Consider the following 22,517-nt stretch of genomic DNA (forward strand, 5'->3'; position numbering starts at 1 on the left):
TTGTTAGCACTGCGGCTGTGGCTTTCATCTCCCTGTTACGCAATGTCTCCTCTAATCAATGTGGCATCAATCAGAGGCACTTGATCCTATCAGAAGGGCTTTGGGAGTACCTGGAAACTACCTTGTCTGCTGCTTGAGGTGAAGCGAGGAGCCGTTGTAATCCCTGGATCCAAAACTGTGCAAGAAAACAAACATTTACGAAATGTGAGAGATATGTTTCAGTGATTTCATAATCTTATCTTGCTGCACACATTTTATATGAAATCTTACACCATCAGTTCTGTCTCCAGTTATGTAAAAAAAAAAAAAACAGCCCCTTGGCTTTTCTTTTGGATCATTTGTGTGACACAAAAAAGCACTATATACTTTCTACTTAATCCATCAACTGTCATTCAGACATTAGAGCTCTATCATTTGATGTATGAAATGACCTCTGTATGAGTCATGAGATGTAATATGTGTAAGCAAATAAAGGATATTATGGATGCAAAAGAGTAAAGAGCATCGCTTTTTTGGGCTTGAAAATAGGACAGCACGTGCAGAGGCGACGTTTTCTCTCTTCTTCGCAAGTTGAGTTATGCCGATTAAAATTAAACACAGGCAGAGAGTGAACCTGAGATCCTCTGGGCTTAGCTGCGACAGTGCTCGTTGGAAAGCCATATATCACCGGGGGATCTTAGAGGCTCCAAAGCTGGATGAGCCATTGGGGAAAGAGGATCAGTGGATTGGTTGTGATCCCTGCCCGATTCAGTACCATCTCACTTTTCTGCTCAGTGTTGTGCCTGTGACCTGCTGTGTGCAAATTCCGCCTGGAGAAAGCTGGAAATTGCACATTGAAGTGTAGGAAAATAACACAATTAAAAGCGGCTGCAGCAGTGCAATCCAGCGTGTGCGTTGCATAGAGAGGACAGGATGCTGCTGAGGCCTCAACTGACAATGTGAAATATGTGACATGAAACACAGAGCAGTAATTTATCATTTCGCCGCACGCTTCTGCGCCAACGCGACCCTTCGATCCCCGGAGAGTTTAGAGGTCGGCGAGTGCAACTCTCTTCACAGTCCACCTCTACTGGAATAAAAAGTTAGTGTCTTATTATAACTCGGATGGCTGAGATTCAGCTGATGTTAAGACACAAGTAACCAATATCTAGTTTGAGGAGAATCTATTTTGTGGAAACTTGGACTTGAATACAGACTAGACTTTTTCTGGGTTCTTCAATGAGAGCGAAAAATTGGTGCTACTTTTCAACTTCTAAATCACGAGGGAAAAACATAAGCAACATATCCAAGAAAACGGACTTTGACAGCACAATTGATCAGCTGAAAAGGTGTACAAGTGTAGCTGCAGGCTGAATCGCATCCTGCCTAAACTCCAATACAAGCTGTAATTGCTCAGTGGACTGTACTTAACTACCTGTTAGCTTACATTGCCATGAATCACACAGTGAAAGAGTGCTCCCAAGAAAGCAGAAAGTAAAAAAGGACACAGACAGAGCAGTATGTGGTAATTGTCTTTATTTAAGCCAAGGTCTTTAATCCCCAGCAACATGTAGTTCCCCTCTGCAGTTAAAGATAATCCTTTTTTTTTTTTAAGGAGCAGAAGGTTTGACTCTTATGCAATACTTCACAAAACAATCATATATGCAGGTTTAGTTGCAAATGGGACTTAGGGACAAGGTTATTGAATTAAGACTTAATTAAGTTATGCATCATAAGCAAGGGGCAAGCTCCACGGCTGGAAAGAAAAAGAGCATTTCCTGTATGTGCTGGGTCGTAAAAAGGGACATTAAAATGGTAAAATTTGCAACATTAAAAACAAAAACAGATATAAAGAGAAGGTGACAGGGACAGGCCATGTAAACACGATGTTTATTTCATTGGCAGTAATGGAACTCGCAGTGAAATAAACCTACATACAGTCAAGACTCAAACAGAACACCTTTAAGTATTCAGAAGACACAGAAGTGTAGTCGCAGCAGGGAAGCCACTGATTCCAGCGGATTCAAAGAAACATGTCTTCAAAGTACTCATCAAACTCTTCCTCCCTGAAGAGACACAACAAGCAAAACACAGAAATGTAAGTTCCTGTCATGCATGATACTGACACAAACTGTTAGATGCTTCTTATGGGGGGACCCCAGCATAACTCGGTCAGTGTCAGTTCTCTATACAGCATAAAATGATGTTGACAACACTGATCCAGAACACAAACAAATACACAGTGAGGGGCAGAAGCAAGAGAGACTGAACATTTTTAAACAAAGCAAACAGACCTGAAATGCACTTAAGTTACTCACTATCGCTTTCTTGACTGAAAGTAGAACCCAATCTATACGAATGTCAGATTTGTAAGAGGCAGGTCTTTATGTTCTCCCTGACGTTATTTTATAATAACATCAATAATATTCATTACACGGATTATAAAACCCAAACTAGCACAGCCAATATTTCGAGTAATAAGCCATTTGCTGCCAGTGAAATGGCTCAGAAGCATTACCATCATTATCCTATCAAAGCTCGGTGGAAGTTGACATAAACGTGTTCAAGATTTTGTGAGCAGCTTTACGCAGTGTGTGCAAGCAGCTCTCATAGTGCTATATAGACAGCAGTAACCCATGTAACTGTGACAAACGGGAAGCTTAAAACGAGCACTAACTGTTAACCTCACCTCGACTTTTCCTCCACTGCAGGGGCAGGTCCTCGCCAGTGGTCGCCTTCTGATTGGTCCTCTGGCTCATCCCCAGCGTCAGAGTCTAGTAGGAGAGTTTCAGAGAGCAGTCAGTCGCACTCACAGCAAAGAAAAACTGAGTCAACCGGTAACCTTTGCACCTTTGGACACTCTGACCACCAGTAGGCAACGGGTGAAGTGTCTTGCCCAAGGACACAACGACCGAGACTGTCTGAGCTGGGGCTCGAACCGGCAACCTTCCGATTACAAGGCGAACTCCAAACTCTTGAGCCACGATCACCTCTTTAGGTCTTTAAATAGAGAAAGACCTCAGTTAGAGGAGTGGAGTGTTTTGACCCAAATCACCTCCATCATGCGCATAACACACCCACTGAAACCCTTTATTAATATAAATATAAAGAGTTGATGTTTTCCTTTAATTTGTCACTCATATAGCCTCTGATCAACCAGTGAATGTTTAGGAAGTAAACTCTAAACCCTGCAGAAACAAAATAGTTCTTCTTCAAGAACGTGGCCTATTTCCTCCTTCACAAATTTATTCAGAAACAAGTTTTGGCAGGTTGTAGTAGACAAATATGTTATCAGCATAAGCCACTAATTATGTGATGCTATACTGGGCCAAAGCAGCATATTTTTCCATTCATTTTCCCTGGCATTAATATAAAGTTTCTAGGGCACAAAGTGCTTCCCTGATATTAAAAATCTCTCCCCCCCTCTTTGAAAGTGCTGCTTATACATTACACTAAATACCAGAGTCGGAAATTTAATCTTCTCCAACCTTATACAATTGCTTTGAGCATGTGTGATGCAGAAAGAAAGCATAAGAGTTTTTGTGTATGGACCTGCATGTGGAACTCAGTGACATAACCTCAGAGTGTACACCTCCACCTACCAACACATTTATCCAGCCAGACCTTGGCTGAACAAACAGAACAGGGACAAGGGGGCAAAGTCATACCTCACTTCATGCTGTTTCCAGTAAAGTTAAAAAAAAAAAACAAGAAAAAGAAAAAAGAAAGAAAGAACGGAGACAAAAAGCATGCTGAGAAAAACACGGATCTGCTATCTGTTACAACATTAACTACAGGAATTATGGGAGTGTCAGGGTGCTTTCACTGCAGAAGTTTGGAGGAGAGTTTCAGTTCAGCGCTCAGATGAAGGAGATCATAAACTCAGATTCCAACATTGAAGAGCTATTTGAAATTTGGAAAAAATTAAAAGATATGTAAGATAGGTGACCTATCATAATGTCAAAATGGCAAATTTCACCTAAAGGTTTAGGGATCTGTGCATCCCTACATCTTTTTAAAAATGCGTTTGTGGGTCTGTGTGCATCAGGCCATCGTGACATTACCTTTATCCGAGTTTTGCAATTCCTCTGAGCTGCTGGAAGAGGTGGAGCGATCTATAGAGAAACACAGAGAGGCAACGATCAGAGTCACAGCTACCGGCCTTTGCTGACCTTAATGAACACTTTAAAAATACTATGTGCATGACTTGCCACACTGTTGGCCCCACAGTGGAGAGACACCCTTCAACTGTGTTATGAGCGTTAACATTGCACATTCTGTCCACCAGAGGGCACTCTGCATGCAACTTCCCTGCTGGCAACACATTTTGCATAATTGCTAAAAACATAAACCTGACTCCTACAGCACCACCTATGGGTGCAGTACTTCCAGTTTAATGTGGTGGGGGAGGATAAACTGTATGTTTTTAGTTATGAATGTTTTTGCTGCACAAACAATTTAGTGAAAGAGGAAAAAACAGAACAAATAATAGCAGTTTTAAAGCTTGGAGCTCTTGTAATAAAATAAGATGAGATCAAATGGAAATTATGGCAACAACAAAAAAAACTAAATGTCAAACACAAAAGAAAAGTTGGTATTACATAATTTCGAAGAACATAATGCAAACAAGGTTGCTCCCAAGGGTATTTTTTTCATCCTATTACTGTTCTAAAGGAACGTTTATTCAGAAAGAAGAGCAGAGGAGTTTTACCTCGGTGCTTCTTGTGTTTGTGCTTCTTCGAATGTGACGACGATCTCTTTTTCTTCTTTGCTTTTGCTTTCGCTGGCTTCTGGTTCTGATCCAAGAGCATTTCAGTCTTTGGTTTTGCTTTCACCTCCTTCCTCCTGAACAGAATCACAAATTGACCAAGCCGTCAGCCAAGTCACTGTTTCAAATGCTATTACGTGAAACCCTTCGTATGGGTTGAATGGCACATCCAAAACACGAGTAAACTGCGGCTTTAATGAAAACATCTAATACAAGACTTCCAGCCATCCTTCAGCAGCTAAAGCGACGCTATAATGCACACAGCTGCTTCCAGATTCAAAAAACTGTGATAAAATCATGACACTCTGGTAAGGTCAGACAGGAGATATGAATCATGTTTTGAATTCTAAACCTCTGCAAGCAACAAAACAACACGTGCTGACTGTCCATGGTGACCTGGCCTACTTTTAGCAGACGAGCGCACTCTCAGAAATCAGTCTTCACGGGCAAACAGAGCTACATGTTCATGAAAAAGGCGAAGTGAAAGTCGGCTTACTTGTGATGGTAGTTGAGTTTGAAAGAACATTCAGGGCAAAGTCCTAGAACAGAAACAACACGACATATTCACATCTATTGTAGCGGCTCTAAAAATAGATCCACTGTTACTCCTGCGATTGTTATTATAGTGACAGTGTCAGGGTGCTTCTGTGTTAATGCTCACACTTTTTGTAACTACTAGTGGTTGAAAATGATGCTTCTATAGAAGATACAGTAACTGCAGCATCACCCCGGTGTACACTTAGAAAATGTTCAACCTGATTCATATGCAGTGCTGAGTCTTCAAAAGTCTTGAGTCACCCTTCATTTCTTTATATTTGGCTTCCAAGAAGCTTCCATTTCCAGAGGAACGTTTGTTTTTTTTCAAGCAATTTAACACTGAACTCTGAATAATTCCCATGTGGGAAAAGTCACCTCACCCAACCGATGGACCAATATTAGTACCTATACATGACACACAGCTTTATCAAAGGACAGATTTAAAATTGTTAAATATGTATCCCGTCGCAAAAACACATAACTAATTGTCATTTCCTTAGTCGAATTGATGAAAAAAAGCAAAAATGACACAATTTGATCAAAGCTAACACCGTTCAAGACGCAGTAACTTGAGCCTGGGTTCGAATCTGACCTGTGGCCCTTTGCTGCGTGTCTTCCCTCCTCTGTCTCCACCATCGCTATCTAATAAAAAAATGTTAAGAGTCATTAAGTAGTAATATTTTTGCTGGAAGCTATTAGCTTAAACCTTGGCATATCCCAGCATGTTATGCAATGTGTCCTTAAAAAAAAAATTCAATCAAACTGGACAAAAGGAAAGGGATGATCTGGACAGAGAACAGAACAAAAGCAGCCAACATCTGAAGAAGAGCCTTGAATGTCCTTCAAGAAGCCTGGGGAACTATTCGTGAAGACTACTTAAAGAAAAGAGAAGAAAGCCCGAATAAGAGAGTTCAGGCTGTGTTGAAGAATAAAGGTGGTCACACCAAATATTGACTTTCAAGCTTGTTAGAACTGTACAAACTCTCTCTTTTTTGCACATTTTTAATAGATCTATGGACCCATTTTCCTCGCTACATATAAAGAAAATAGCGGTGGCTCAAGATTTTTGCTCAGCAGCCTATAACAGTATTGCGCACATACAAAGTAGGGGTGGGGGAAAAAAATCGATACTGTGTAGTATCGTGATATTTTGTTTGCTAATAATGTATCGATACAGGGACAGCAGAAATCGATATTTTGTTACAAACAATTTTTTCTCTGAAGTCAACATGCTCTGGAGTCAGAGCATGTTGATCCTTTTTCTGAGCAAGAGTCCTGACATTCCTTCACTGTCCAAATGTGTTTAACTTTTTTTTTTGGCAGCAATAAACATGACAGTTTACTTATTTTAATTTAAGACATGTTTAATTTTAATTAAGTTTAAAACTTTTTTATTTAATGTAAAATTATATTATTTTTAAATTTACTTTCAAATTCTTCAGTTGCTGAAGGGGCTGCATAGTTTTCATATTGCATAGTTCAGAATAGCTATAATTGTACCAGATGGTTGCATTCAGTTAAGTTGGACTAGACTGTAATACAAACAGTTCAGTTTGTCAACAATAAAACTGACTGAAATGAGAGAAAGACTGAGTGTGAGACTTTGATATTAGATAAAATGAATATTGATAAAGTTTACCTTTATGTGCAGAATTTAAATATCGCAAAATATTTTTTAAAAAAATCGCAATAATATCGTATCATGCGTTAAGTATTGTGATAATATCGTATCGCGAGTTGTATGGTGATTCCCACCTCTAATACAAAGGGAATGCTGTTGATAAAAATGAATCATCTGTGTATAAACTACAGAGAAGAAAGCACGAAAGAACCCGGTGGAGCTCATGTTTTTCTCCCAAAACACAAAAAAAGATTCCTAATAACTCTGCTCATGAACCAATGCATCATCATCCTTATGGATCATATTTTTCCAGTAAAGCTGAGGCACTGGGGTTGCCAAATCACGTTTCATTACTGTTTAAACAATAGGGACTGTCTAAAGAATGAATTTTAATTTGGCACAAAGTGGGATTTATTTTTTCTTGTGAGGAGAAAGAACCTGGACGTGACCTGTAAGACCAGCTTGTTAAAAGTCTTTCATTTCCTGCTTAACTGACTCCTCCAACTACAGTAATTATTTTCAGCAGTATAATAACCTGAAGGGGGATCATTATGACTAAGGTCATAGATAGGGACCATTTGCTGGGCCACAGCCACACCTTTTCCAAAAAATGAGGCTATAAAATAAAGAGATAATTCTCTTCTTTTTTTCCTTACTGAGTTTGACCAGTGCGTTTCTCTTCTCCCCGTATTCAACGTAGGCAAAATTCACCTCCCAGCTTTTGAGGCCTTCCTCCTTCTCGCAGTGCTTGTTTCCACACTGGAACTGACCTGGAACGTGAAGAAGCTCACATGTACAAATCTGAATATTTCACATGTTTACACTCATGCCCGCTTTTTTCTGTAAGCTCTCTTGTTAACACCAATTCATGAAGCAAAGAAATGCATTTTTAATTGATATAATTACTGAGTGAGGGCTCGAACAAACTGCAGGCAACTTGTGAATTATCGTGTGAAATTCTAACCTTTACACTAGAAAAGCGAACAGAATAAGAAGGATGTGTTTTAGTAGTGACAGACTAAGAATCTCCAAAAAGATTCTGTCAGACAACCTTCAAACCCTGCTGCTCACTTTTACCCACCGCAGTCTATCTCTACACCCCTTCCTCCTTATCCCCTTTCTCCTTCTCATCTCCCTTTCTTCCCCTCGTCTCATCCCTTCAGGCCTCCCTCCAGCCGCTGTACAGGCTGCCTGTTATCCCCAGAGGAGCTTAAGGTGGCATTGATCTGGTCTCCGGGGTTCCTCCAGATTGCAGCAGAGGGAGCGAATGCGTCAGAGCCATCCAGTCTTGGCACGAATTCCTAACTCCGTGAAAGGAAAGTGGTGCCTGCCCTCACCTGGAAAGGATTGCGACTCTGTAAACATTCAGGTGAGATGACGCAGGGCTCGTCGACTCGGGCCACTTTGAGCCGTAGGGCGGACTCTCTCTTCACGTGCTGTATGAGATTAAGATCCAGTGACGTCAGCTTAGAAGAAGACACTTCTGGCTACGGTTCAAATGAGGTTTACTTGAGTTTATGTGTCAGGGGAAGACACTGTACTTACAAAAGAGACCTGTGAAAGAATCCAACAATTTCCAGTCAAAACACAAATATCAACTCCTCGGTGATGTCACAGAGAACGTCAGGATGTCACTAAAAGTATTTATATTACTCGAAAATGTCAGCATATCCTGTTCCTGTGACCTCAATGACGATCACGATGCCTATGAAAAAAAATTATTTCTTATCTGTTGTTAAAGCCGGACGTAACATGTGTAAAGAAAGTCTCTAAAAGGTTCTGCTTTGCATATTAAAAATAAAGAAGCGCCCTTGAACATCATTCTGATTCCCCTTGCTCCCTTTGAGAAGCAGCTCAGTGTAAAACAGAGAAGAATGTGATTTATTCGAAGGTTACAACATGGAGCGTTCGAATGTGTGGAGCCCTCCAGCTACACACAAATGTGACCCTGGGAGAGTGGAGCCAATATAAATCTGTTTCCAGGCAATTTCTTTGACAAATAAATGTCAAAAACTAAATACAATCAAGGCCAGGAAGTAGTTTGTCAACGTATTTCTGATAGTTTTCAGTCCCTGGGCCCAGAAATTTCACACTTGAAACCTTACAACAAGTCCCTGGTACTGTATTTGGAAAACTGGTTTAAAACAAAAAACTGGGATGCAGAGAGAATTGCTGCTTTATAAAACAAGTTTTATACACAGTGATGGAGTGGTGGCCTGACCGGGGTGGCACACCGCTTCTTTTTACCCAAAGCCAACTGCGGTAAGCTTTTAAAAAAAACTGACGGATGGATGCGAGCTATATTCGGATTTTCTGGTGAAAGAAAAGAAGGATTTCAACTGTTGAGAGGCGCCAGGTATTTTTTTTTTACACATCAGGTGAGCCTCACGTGCCACATGAAAGAGAAAAAGAAAAAAGCCGATGAATCCAGTTAGGAGAGGAAACTCCGGTCCTCCTACGTCATTGGTTAATAATGCCACCAGCCAGCGACCCGAGATCAAGACGGATAATTACCACAGGACAGATGGGTGCACGATTAACACTGACTTAATGATGTCAAAGGGAGTGACCTGAACTAGCGTGCATTCACTTTTTATTCACTCTTGGATAACTGCCAAGTCCACACGATGATGCGAAATGACACATTTGTCTGGGTTTTTCCCCCCTTCTATCAAAGGGATTACTATCAGACCGGACGTGTCGCGCTGGGTTAGACAAAAAAGATCCAATCCACTTTCATGTAAAGCTACAACAAGGGAGCCAATTAACTTAGATTAGCACCGTGTGGAACTTCTGGAAACACACATTAGCAGAGCTGCACACAGAACCACACCTTAGTCTTGCTGTTCATTTTCCCCTGTGGTCACTAGCGGTGCTGCAGTAAAAAATAAAAAAAATAATTCATTAAAAATCCCCTGCAGCCAGAAAAGGACTCTGGCCAAAGACCACTATTATGAAAAACTATTTACAGGACACAACCAACCGAGCACAAACATGGACAGTTTTTCTCTTCTTATAAGGGCTTGGCAGGCATCCAGCTGAGCGAAGTCACTGAACACACTTAAAAGTCTAACACATCAATCCCATAAAAACTTTTTCTTAAAATCACAAATACCAATGCTTGTAGTTTGTTTTCTTTTACTTTTTAATTAGTAAGATGAAGGGATTTTGATTTTCTATGGACAGAATTTCTAGGCGCAGCCAGGTTGCGGAGCGTCTCTGCGTTTGTGGGCTCAGGATCTCATCTCTGTGTTTTGTGGACTATCTGGCTATGTTGGCTTCATGAGAAGGTGGCGTGAAACTCGCAGCGGAACGGTTCGAGGTCACTTGTGAGGACAGTGGGAATGAGAATTAGCACCTCCAAGTGTGACGCCAGATAAAGGTGGAGTGCCCACTCTGGGTCTGGACGAATTGGTGCCCCAAGCGGAGGAGTTGTTCCCAAGCGAGGGGAGGGTGGAGCGGGAGATTGACAGACGGACTGGTGTGGTGCCAGCAGTGATGCGGGCACTGTAGCAGTCGCTCGTGGTGAAAACAGCGACGCTGTCGATTTACTGGTTGAGCTATGTTCACACCCTCACCTATGGCTACGAGCTCTGGGTAGTGACCAAAAGAATGAGATCGAGTAATTGGCTTTAAAGGGCGGCTGAGTTCTCCCTTAGAAATAAGGTAAGGAGCTCAGTCATTCGGCAAAGGTTTGGAGTAGAGCCGGTACTTCTCATTATTAAATGGAGCCAGTCGAGGTCGTTTGGCATCTTGGACGCCTCCTAGGCGAGGGCACACCTAGGACATGCTCTCTCGGCTGGCTTGGGAACACCTTTGTGTCCCCCCCACCCAGATGAGCTGGAGGATGTTAGCAGAGAGACAGAGAGAGAGGCTGCTTAGACTGCTACTCCTAAGAGGCAGCAAACAGACTGATGAATAGAGATGAAGAGATGCTGGCAGGCGGACTTTATTGCCATAAGACAAACAGACAGAGAGATGATACACGTCAACTCCTGTTTCTTAGGGTCAGGGCTGTAAGCAAAAGCAAATACGCAAGTTTCCCATAATGCTGACCTGTTTGTTTAATATCACGATCATCACAAAACTGCTTGTCACATGCAACAGCTTCTACTGCTGCACAGTGAGCTGACTCTGTTCAAAGGTACATGGACTGTACTGTACTCTTAAATAACTCAAAATGACCCTTCAGATCATTTAGTGACTGAAAAGCCTGTGAGGATGCAGACTTCAGGTGGTCACTGTGAGTGTCTGCATCCGCTGTTGTTTTTCAGCTAAATCTTGATACTCACCAGGACTCTAACCTTGCCTATTCCCAAAGTAAAATGCCTTCAATAAAAGTGCAGCCTGTGGAAAATATATGGTTCCCTCAGGCAGACTTTTCAAATATTGGAAATGTAACTAGGAATCAGATGGATGCTTCTCTGACCACCCACTCCCACCTCTGATGCTTGATCAGGTTTAGCCTGCTTTTTGTTTTTATGGGGTCTGTCTTCCACAATGACTTTGAGTTCACTGCTCAGACTAAATAGCATTACAAAGTACTATGAAAGCATTCTATACTCTATCTGCACAAGAATATCTGTGTTACATCTATGTGTCCCTCTTTAAAACACAGAGAAATATTCAAATTTTGACATTTGTAGGGTACACTCTGACACTCACACTTTGAAACAATAGGAATGGAGACAGTGACACTGGCCGCTGTTAGACTGGGAAACTCTGAAAGCTTTGAGCACTGTCGGATAATGAGCTTCCACTTCTCACACTTAAAATACACTCAGTTACTTCTCTGGAGCTGATGTATTTTGTCTGGCAAATGAGAGCCCAGCAGGATATACTTACTACGTGCAAAGCCTGCCTAGAACACAGGCCGAGCCGAAGGAATCATTTAAAGCAACAGAAACGATCTCACCCCTTAAATTAAATTGGCTTGTCACTTTTGTTTTATTTAAATTGAAAGGAAACCACCAGGATGTAGGATAGTATATAACATTATTTGAATTTGCTCATTTAAGGGTGGAGTAGTTGCTTTATATGAACCTGACAACAACAAATAAATGTAGATGGAGCAGAGGCAGGATCAAACGTTTAGATAAGCAAACAGTAGAAAATCCAGGACAGAGCAAAATGAAATAAGTAAAAATGTGACACCAAACAATGAAAAGCCAAAAAAAGGAAACTGATTATCATATCAACTAAATCAGCATGTCATGGCACCCTTTTTGCGACCGTAAAATAATTAAATCAACCAATCTGTGGTTGCCTGGTAACTGCACTGAATTTTTTCACTGCAAGTTGCTGCAGTGATCAGTTGGTCGCCCACAGTTTGAGCGTGTGGTCGACAGCTTTCAAACGCAAAACAGTTGCATAGGTTGCCAGTTGGGAGGCAACTTGTCTCAAAACAGTTGCAGACTGACTGCGACTGATTGTGACTCTCTGTGACAGATTGGTGAAGGTTTGCAAATAATCTCATTTACAAACGCACACAGATTGACCCCAGCTGATTATTGGCAATGTGCGCCAGTGAGAACAGCTTTACAGTAGTTGACTTGACTTAGCAGATCCCAGCAGTAATTTTAATTTGATATTATATAACACTTGTGGAGGAATTTCTGGCTAAACTCTGAATGTTAGAAACATCAATTTCTGTGTCTAAACAGCAGATTTTTGCAATACAACACAGTTCATTGCCCTATTATCATAAACAGATTGGGGTCAAGTTAGCAGTTGCATGCAATCAATTGCAAACTAATAACATCTTAATGTGGTTTTAACGCCAGTGATTGCAAGCAGTCGCAGACCTGGCCCTAATTTTGTTTTGCCAGTCTTCAACCACTCATTGAAGTGTGACAGTAGTATATTGCTAAAAGTGGCTTCACATTTCGGCTACCAGTGGCATTTATTCCAAGGCAGCAGAAGCTGGGTCAAACCTAACTCCTGCTGTGTCAGTGTGTACCCTGACAGGAGGCCCACCTACAACAACCTAGCCTCAGCTATTTTGTTTATGTTTTTATTCTTGAACTTTAAAGTAACTGTCTTCTGATTGGCTGCCCCGCATATTTAAAAATGAACAGCAAGTGGTTCATGCTTGTGTGTTTGCAGTCAAGAGCACGAAAAAAAAAAAAGATGTTCATAGCAGTCTCGACTCATTTTCTGAAACTTTGCTCATTGTTTATATGAATATGTCACTATTGCAATGCTATCCATATCTATCTCATAGGCAGAGGGTGAATACATGTCCATGTACCCTCCATGGAAAGCCACAGTCCACAGTTATACTCGCTTGTATGCAACCAAGTATAACTCTAGAAGTTTTCATGCTACTCTCCCAAACACAAATGACAACTTCTGTTTAGAAAAAAAAAAGAAAACCAAGAAAGTACCTTTAAGATCTGTTAATATGAGACATTTGTAGCTTTCTGTTATATTCAACTACAGGAATTCATGTGGAACTTTCAGAAGTATAAAGGCACTGAGATGAGAGAAAGAAAGTTATCAGCAAGGACTAGAAGTACATCTCATTCTTCAAAAAAATCGGCAGCAAGATTCCAGTGGGAGGATAACCTGTGATCCCCCCCAAAAAGAAGAGAGAATGAAACCTTTTGGTACTGTGCACTCCTTGATCCAATATAACACTATAGCAATGAAAAGAAAGGTCAGTGTTCTTCGTGATCCAACCTTATTGGATGGAGACTAGTCAGCATTATCCACCAGCATGATCTGAGGTGCACAGAAAGCAGCGATGATAAGGGGATGGTTTCCAAAAAAGGTATTCATGCCAGAGCAAAAGTAAAAAGTGGCCATCGGAGGTGGTACAAGATCAGTTTAATTGACGGGAAGCAGTACTACACGAGCTCGGACTAGCAACACTTAGTCCAAGTGGAACTGCTGGTAATTGAACAATAAATCAAAAACATTCACGTTGATGACTCGCCAACAGATTGTTGCCAAGATTCAAGTGTCTGTGATTGATGACACCCTATATCAGCTTACAAATCAAATCAAACTCATGTTACACTCAATCCATGACAAAGATTTGCACCAGTGTATTCTTCACGTCTGAACGGGGGCGTCAGGCCCAACTTACAGAATTTATTTAGTATTGATCTCACTGGAGAGGGTTTAGAGTCCCATGCTCTAAACAGTACTTAAGGAGCATGTCTCTAGTAATTATTAATGTCCACAAATCACAGCTGAGGCAGCTAAAGTGCAGTGCATCTGACCTAATCTAATCCCACTTCCTGTAGAGTACTGCTACATGGCTTGAACTGTCAGAGTCCAAGATTACACTGTCTTAATCCGGAACAACATATTGGTTTAGTCAGCTTTCCCAGACACGCTGTTTGTGTGTTTGTGAGGTTGTACTGGTATAAACATAATTATAATAATAATTTAAATGTTAAATGACTCTGCATATGTGTATGTGTGTATATGAGATTGTGTATGTGTGTGAAGCTCACTTTATTAATGAGCTGTCAAGGCAGGCTCCCTTGCTGAGCAGCAGCTATTGTCCTTCCAGGTAAACTTATAAATACCACTGTCACACAAACGCAGCGGTAGACAGAGAGGTGTTGTACTAATCCTGAGCAATAATAGCAACAGTAATCATGGAACCACTGCCAAACCATCAAGCTAGTCCAGCGCTATCAGAAAGCTACAGTGTTGGGTATCAATGGACAGATTAATCCGCGGCTGCTTAAGATGGGAAGCCACAAGCAAACACGGAAAGAAAATTCAGATGAAAGGTCAAATCGTTTAAAGATTTATGATGCCATTCTGGAGAGCCATAAAGTCAAACCAAATTGCAGCAGGCAGATTTTTTTAAAGAGCCTGACATGTGGAGAGACTCCTGAAGGGAAGCACCAATCATAGCTGATGTACTGCTGTGTGAATTGTCTTTATCTCTGTCTCCATCTAGTGGAGAAGGATGTGAGGTGTGGGTGAGAAAGCTATAATCCCACTTCACTATGGTTCACTGAGGTTCACTAAAATGTGAATTTAGAGCATCACTGCAAGCAAAAACGTCACAAATAGTGATTAAAATATCTCCAACACCTCCCTGAATCTGGACTTTATGTCAGCATTACATAGAATATTATGCAATAAGGATTCGGTTCCAGCCTCTTGATTAAATCGGATCTCTTTGCTCAACAAGTATGCTTTTTACTGCAATTTAAGATCACTTCTCCCCTTAGGGCTCGTCACAGCAGATCATCTTCCTCCCTTCACCCTATCACCACCACCGCCCTGCATATCCTACATGCTGCCTTTCCTGTCTTCCTCCCCTCACTCAACCAGTCGTGGCAGATGGCTTCCCCTCCCTCAGCCTGGTTCTGCTGGAGGTTTCTTCCTGTTAAGCGGGAGTTTTTCCCGTCCCACCGTCGCCTTGCTCAAAGGGGGTAGTCTGATTACTGGGGTTCATTATTAACCTCCTAGGACCTACATATGTGGGTTATTTAGACCAAAATACTCAATTTTGCTCTACAAGGGCCTGATATCCACTTACAAGGACATTATACTGCTACTGTTCTATCAAAATTTTAAATGAATATCCTCATATGTGGCTCTTATTTTTCTTAAAAACAAAAATAAGGTAAAAAAATAATAATCTGGTAATTCTTTGTTTTTACACTCATCGGGCCCCAATCAGCCCAAATAGCAAAGAGAAATTAAAAATGCATGACGTGGAAGAGTTCGGGTCTTAGGAGGCTAATATTGCGTATTACTGTATTATTGTAGGGTCTTTACCTTACAATATAAAGTGCCTAATTTCTAATCTTGTCCATCATGATCACTCCCATTTAAAAATATAAGCATCTCCAGCTTGGCTTCTTTCTACCTTTTGTTCTTCCTTCTGTCACAAATCACCCCTGACACTCGTCTCCACCCACTCCACCCTGTGAGCTCTGCATTATTTTGGATGGTTGACCCCAGGTATTTTATTCTACCTTCACTACCTTTGCTCCTTGCAGCATGACTGTTGCACCCGTCCCCTTTTCACACACACACACACACACACACACACCTACTCTGTGTTGCTTCAACTGACTTGCATCCCTCCTCTCCCCGCAGCATACCTCCACCTCTCCAGGCTGTTTTCCAGCTTATTCTCTTCCTTATTCTCACTACGAATCAAATGCAAGTGCTCGACACAGCAACATTAGCAGGACCATGCAAGCATATAACAGGTGTATGCCATACCTTTTCCAGAGACGACTTCATTCTCTGTCCGCCATCGAAATCCAAACTGTTGGGCACAGATTTTTTTAAATGAGCATAAATGAGCAAAATCATATACACGAAACCAACTAAAGCATCAGATCCATTTCCATCCATATAGCTTGCAAGCCATAGCTGTGTTGTTCCCACCTTTTAATGCTTATTAGTTTTCGAAGGCAGTTGGATCAGAAAAACAACTGAGAATATAAGGACTGCATATATTTGTGTTTATTCACCCATGCACTCTTATTATTAAATGCTGTGCATGCACATTAACTTGTTAATGTAAACACATCTATAGTAAGTGGTGTCCTTTTGACCCCACGTATTGCAACTCGCCCTTTATATTTTTATTCGTAGGCGTTTTAGAATAACTAGTGAATAAATCAAGTGCACAACCTTTTAGTGTTTAGCGGCTTGGACTTTTTAAATTGAAATGTTTCAATTTACCTACAGTGCCTCCGATAAACATAGATAATTCCAGGTATTGTGTATTGTGCGCCATGTCGGAGGTGTAAGCGTAAAAGAGATGTGTGCACAGAAAACTCATCAGCACAAATGCAGGAGATACTGAGTTGGGCCACACGTGTGCCACTTTTCATCAGTTTTAAACATTGGCCTCGCTCCAAAAAGGCTCAGCGATCACTGGAGACAGAGCAGAGCGCCAGAACACATCATACCCCCAACTTCAGGCTAAAATGGGCTCGCTATTATGGAGATTAGTGAGACTTAGGTAATATTAACCTTTACACATGGCAACACTGCAGGGATAATTAGTGTAATCTTTTTTGGAATACTGGAGCAGGTCCTTGTAACGCTGATTGCTGAGGTATCTATGGGCACTGTAATGTTATCTTATAGCGCATGTAGGTGCGTTAGTGATAAATCGATTTCTAGGATTTAGAAATTGGTTCATAATTTTTGTAGTTTTGACTCCGTATACCACCAGAGTGGATTTGAAATCAAACAATCGAGATGCGACTGATCTGTGGACTTATTTTAATTGACAAAAAATAACATTAACCTATCAGGGGGACAGTAGAAAGTTTAGGAGTAGTGGACAGCTCAGCAACACTAAAAAGCCTGAAAGACCCACAGAAGATGGCTTTGACAGTGCTTCACAGTACAAATGGATAATGACCCAAAGTATGGTGCAAAAGCACCCTGAGAGTTTCATCTGATCTCAACTCAATGCAGCATGTTTTTCAGTTTAATGAAGATAAAGCTGAACGCAGAGAGACTCACAAACAAGCAGCAAACCGTGGAAGCTACAGTAAAATCCTGGGAGAGCATCTCAAGAATAGAAACAGCATTTGGTGACATCAGTGGGTTCTAGGCTTCAGGCAGTCATGGACTCTAAAGGAGTTTCGTCCAAGTATTAAAAACAATATTTATATTTAAAATGATGTCAGTTTGTCCAATTAATTTTGATCCTCCAAATATGAGAGACTCTGCATAAAAGAAATGAAAACATTTGTGTAAAAGCCTCCGAATTAAAGCTGAAGTCGGCACTTCCATCACATCTTGAGTGTTTGATTTAAAGGCAACTGCTGTGACGTTCAGAGGAAAGCCTCTGTCTCTCCAACAGATTCTGAACCTAACTGTGCAAGCAGTCACAACATTGTGAACCTGGAGATGTGTCCTGATCCTTTCCCTGTTTTACCTTCTGTTTACTTTGATTTTAACTGGCTGCTTGGTTAGATTTTGGGGGAAATAATGGCCCAAGTGTGTTACTAAGACATGCTATAGGGGGCTAAACTTGAGTTATTACCTTTTGGTAATAACTGACACATGTAGTTTACTACAGTATAGTAAATGTCATGTGTGCTTAAGTTGTCAGACTGTAATTATAATCCATTCGTTGACATAATGCAATAAATAAAACTACATAAGTAACATGAATATTACTCATGATTAGCTAACATTAGCATTCACTTTATATCAACTTTATACTAAAGTTTATTTAACTATAAATGTATAATTTATTAACCCCTGGGGGGTCTTAGAAAAATGCATACACTATCGGACCTAGAGCCACAAATCGACCCAAGACCCCCCAGGGGTTAAGCATGGTATCATGAAGTGCTACCTTCATTTGAACTGTAATTTAAGGTTTTAATTCCTGCACCTTGTGTGAAACTGCCTTTTTTTATATGACAATTTTTAAATGCTTTCAAATATTCAAAAATGCTATCATATCATACAGAAACTGCTTTACATAAGCTGTATTACTGTTTAAAAATTAATAAGAAATCAATTATATTTCCATTCCTCTCACCTTGTTTTCCTTGTATCTGCTGAGGTCAGCTATGCAGTATTCTTTAAACAGCTTGTCATAATACTTTTTGGCCAATTCTTTCTCCCTGCCACAGAAAAAACCCCACAAGCAACTAAGAAAATCAGCACACACATCATTAACTAACTTCTAATGTAACGTATAGACTTTTCGGAAGAGAACTGAACAGGTAAAAAACTAATTCATTATTACTGATGCCACTAAGTTGATCACCATGTCATGTCCTCCTCGTCCTCATCCCTCCAGAGGAAACGATGGTTTTCACGCAGCACGTCTAGATCTGTTTTGTCCTTGGCTCTACGGGGAATAAATGTAAAATGACAACGTTTATGAGCGCGCATAAACCGAAAAACAACTTCTGCAACTATCAATTTTAATGAAATGATTAACTGGATTGCAGTGATGTATAGACATATTGCCATTATTTTGCCTGGAGTGACAGAAGCTGACTGTTCCCCAGAGTTGACTGTGAGTAAGATTACTCACACTGAGCGCTTGAAGTCAACCATCTGTCCCCCGTAGTACAGTATGTAATCACCGACAAACTTCTTGTGCCGCTCAAACTGGAGACATCTGCTTAAGGTCATTCTGTTGTTCAATGTTAACTTTTGCAACTGTAAACAGCCTAAAATTTCCCACCGCATCACATTTTAATATCTTAAAAAGTTACGTTTCATCAGCCTCTTCGTCGTCTACTCACAGCCGAAAGAAATGATAAATTGAGAAAGGATACGGCGTTCATGGATATCAGATGGGCTCGTCTGTTCCGGGCTTCTTCTCTAAACAAAACAAAAAAATATATATAAATATAAATGATGCATTTTTAATCAAAAAAAGACAAAAAAAACTAAACAAGATCATGTGTGATAGCTTGCAAAGAAAAAACAATCCACTGAGAGCATTTAATCAGATTGGCCCATAAGAAGTGACATTAACTGTAGTGTGCATAGGTAAAATGCGAGCAGCTAAAAGCTATTAGCACTTCTTCGATCTGCTATTAGTCACCATACCTGTCCACTTCATTTGAGTGCAAGCTGCGGTGAGCCACCTTAGAGTGGCGACCTTTCTGAAACGGCTTCTGTAAGATTTCCTCCTCATGTTTCCTGTAGAAGGTACACATAATAGCAGAAAGCTTGTGAAAAAAAATGGATTAAAAACACTTGTGTTTATTCATATTATCATCTGTACAATCCCATCTCATTTGGTCAGCACAGATACAGTACCAGGAGTTCAGTTGAGCCAAATGTGAATAAAGCGAAAAAGTATCATTGAGCCTAAATAATTCTGTAGCCTTCATTTGACCTTTTAAGGCCTCTCTGTGAGGACTCTCCCTGTCCATCTTCATCACTGAAGTCAGAGTCATAACCGCCGCCCCCGTGAACCTGAGAAAACACAGGAAGTGATTTGTGAATCATATCTGATGATTTGTGAATCATCCACACACTTTCTGGCAAAATTAGGCATATTAGTTAAAAAATGCATGCGTACACTTGTACTGTACATCCTAACTGTGAGACATGCATTGCAACTTGTGACACAAATAGGGTAATGACTGATCTTAGAGTAAACATGACACTATGTATTAACATCTGCTGCACACATATACACACACACATATATATAAAACCATTAAAGTATGCATTTCTGAATGAGGGAGGGCATTTTTGCATATTTCCTCTGATCAGTGCTTTCTGTGTCTGAAACAAAACAGACCCCATCAGTTTAAGTCAACTTTCTTTTGATTGTTGATAAAGAATGGGTTCAAACAGCAGGTGGACTGAGCTCCTATGTGCTTAAATTAACCATATTATAGATGGCTCCTCACTTTCACACCATAGAGACCCAAAGGTGGGGGAAAAAACATAAAACAGAAACTCGGCTGCAGCAGTCTCACCTCATTCTTTCAAACATTAATCATGTTTAATACTGTAAGGGTATAAATATAACAGAAAATAAAGAAAACAGGAAGCATAACAGGTCAGGTTTAAGTTAACTAGAACATATTCTATGCCTTTATAGTTTGATCCAGGTCAATTTTGTCTCAGGCCAAGCATTCCTTTATAATAAGTGTCTACAAGTTTCCTGTCTGACATGAATAAACAGAGAGTAGGAGAGAGATTTTATTGTTAGGTTTTTAGGTATTCACAACACTGTTTTTTGGAGAAAAGCATCTATTATCACATAATTGTCCGATATAATTAAGACATGAAAACATAAAAACTAGAATGATCCCATTCTATTTTATTCCACAAGTGCCGGCCTCCAAATTTAGTGGGAACACAGACAGTTCTCATGTCTCATGAATGTTTCGAGCTTCCATAAAATCATCTCTTCATTTATTTAACCCAGACTGGTTGATCTAAAAGTCCATCTTAATGGATATGGGATGAATTTGACCCAGTGTCTCGCCCCAAAAGTGATTGTCTGCTGAAAAAAATAATATCCGGTTGGCCTGTAATCTGTCAAACATGTCTGCATAGCTCGATGATATAAGGTCATTTCTACCCAGAAAACACATTCCTGTCACAAGTAGAAGCTGCAATCAATATTTGGAAATGTAAATTTTATATAGCCTTTATTTATCCATGTGAAAAGTTTCCTTGACATTAAAAATGTCTTTGTCAAGAAAGATCCTGCCTTGGGTGTAGCAATAAAAGTGCAACAAATATAACAAAATACCTCTATAGAGACATTTAAAGTGGCCAGAACGGTCTGTACTGATAATAATGTTGAACAAAAGGTTGGTACAATAATGCAGAGTCATAAAAATACTTTCAAAACAGGTCATTTCTTTATGTTATATGTAACCCCTTCAGAAATCTATTTGGCTGAAGCCTATTTATCAATATAAGCAACGATATTACCCATAGAACACACCCAGAAATCGGAAATCACATTTTAATGATGTAAAAAAAATTGTTTTTGTGTAATTTATCTCTCAAAGTCACCAAATGTCTGGCTAAAAGAAGACAAATGGAGTAACTGTTACAACGAGAGACTATAGCTTTCCCTCACTCGGTGTGGCAGAGCAAGTGCTCAATGATGGATGAAATAGTGAATAAAGTGAGATATTTTGGAGGTCCCGTCATCAGAAACGAGCTATGACACTGTAGCAGGTGCACGGCGACTCTGACTGCTGTGAATTTCACGCAGGCACGCGCTTTAGCTCGTGCTTTGACCGCTTTGGACCTGTCACGCGCCACAGACACCGCTCATCCCTGACTGTGACCAGTGAAGCAGTCAGGAACCAACACGGCGTTAGTAGGCAGCACCGACACACGTATCTGTGAGGGGGATAACTGGCTGCTAACAACTACGCGAACGCGTCCTCACAGCCTTGTTTGCAAAAGAAGAGACGCGACTATATCGCATGTATAAAAGTTTACCTTCACAAGATCATCCATGGCTTCTTTTTTTCCTCCCTATGAACTGCCGCTGACTGTTTACAAAATGTAATCGCCATGTGATGACGTAGGAAGTAAGTCGCGGTATGATGACGCAGACCTACACGAATTATATTTAGAAGAATCTGAGAAAAATCAAGAAATAAGTCCAAGAATAATTTATCATTTCCTTTTTTTCTATGATTTTAAAGCTTACATTGGTTTGTAGTCAATAACGAGGCTCTAAAGTCTAATTCTGTGTAAGTGTAATTGGCTGATAACAGTTTCTTTAATCGGGCATCTAATTCTTTTCTAATTTATCAGTTTGTCCATCACCCAATTTATCTAATTAGCCATTTATCAGGGGGCAAGTCAGCGTCACCAGGTGAGATGAATAATCTATTGGGGATGAAAGGGGGTGCAGTACAACATCGAGCATCGACATTCATTTTAGAACAAATGGCCCAGTTACACGGATCAACCGGCAATTGATTCATATCGTTCACTTCCGCTGAGTGACACTGGAGGATGTATTTGAATTGTGGACGGAAAATAAAGAGGGCATTGTACTGTGTGAATGTTTTGAGTTTAATTCGGACTCGGGGTTATGAGTCAATCCGGGAACAAAAATGCAGTGTTCCCTGACTTCCCATGTAACCCACCGAACCCATCAAAGGACCTCATCCAGGAAAGAAACGGCACAGCTCTCGT

General features: G+C 40.5%; 1 protein-coding gene across 1 annotated transcript; it reads right to left on the reverse strand.

Annotated features, from left to right (window-relative positions):
• Window positions 1-1,498: 1,498 nt before the first annotated feature.
• On the reverse strand, window positions 1,499-21,910 carry fra10ac1 (FRA10A associated CGG repeat 1). Its single transcript, XM_026163083.2, has 14 exons — window positions 21,810-21,910; window positions 19,726-19,805; window positions 19,434-19,526; window positions 19,157-19,202; window positions 18,910-18,986; window positions 18,637-18,720; window positions 18,406-18,490; window positions 16,110-16,155; window positions 7,562-7,675; window positions 5,244-5,286; window positions 4,691-4,824; window positions 4,044-4,094; window positions 2,669-2,753; window positions 1,499-2,045 (listed from the first exon to the last, which is right to left on the reverse strand). Exons 1-14 carry the CDS (start codon window positions 21,825-21,827, stop codon window positions 2,003-2,005), a joined length of 999 nt encoding a protein of 332 aa, XP_026018868.1. The 5' UTR covers window positions 21,828-21,910; the 3' UTR covers window positions 1,499-2,002.
• Window positions 21,911-22,517: the final 607 nt, after the last annotated feature.

The sequence above is a fragment of the Astatotilapia calliptera genome, chromosome 8 (genome assembly GCF_964374335.1).
Source record: "Astatotilapia calliptera chromosome 8, fAstCal68.1, whole genome shotgun sequence".
NCBI lineage: Eukaryota > Metazoa > Chordata > Actinopteri > Cichliformes > Cichlidae > Astatotilapia > Astatotilapia calliptera.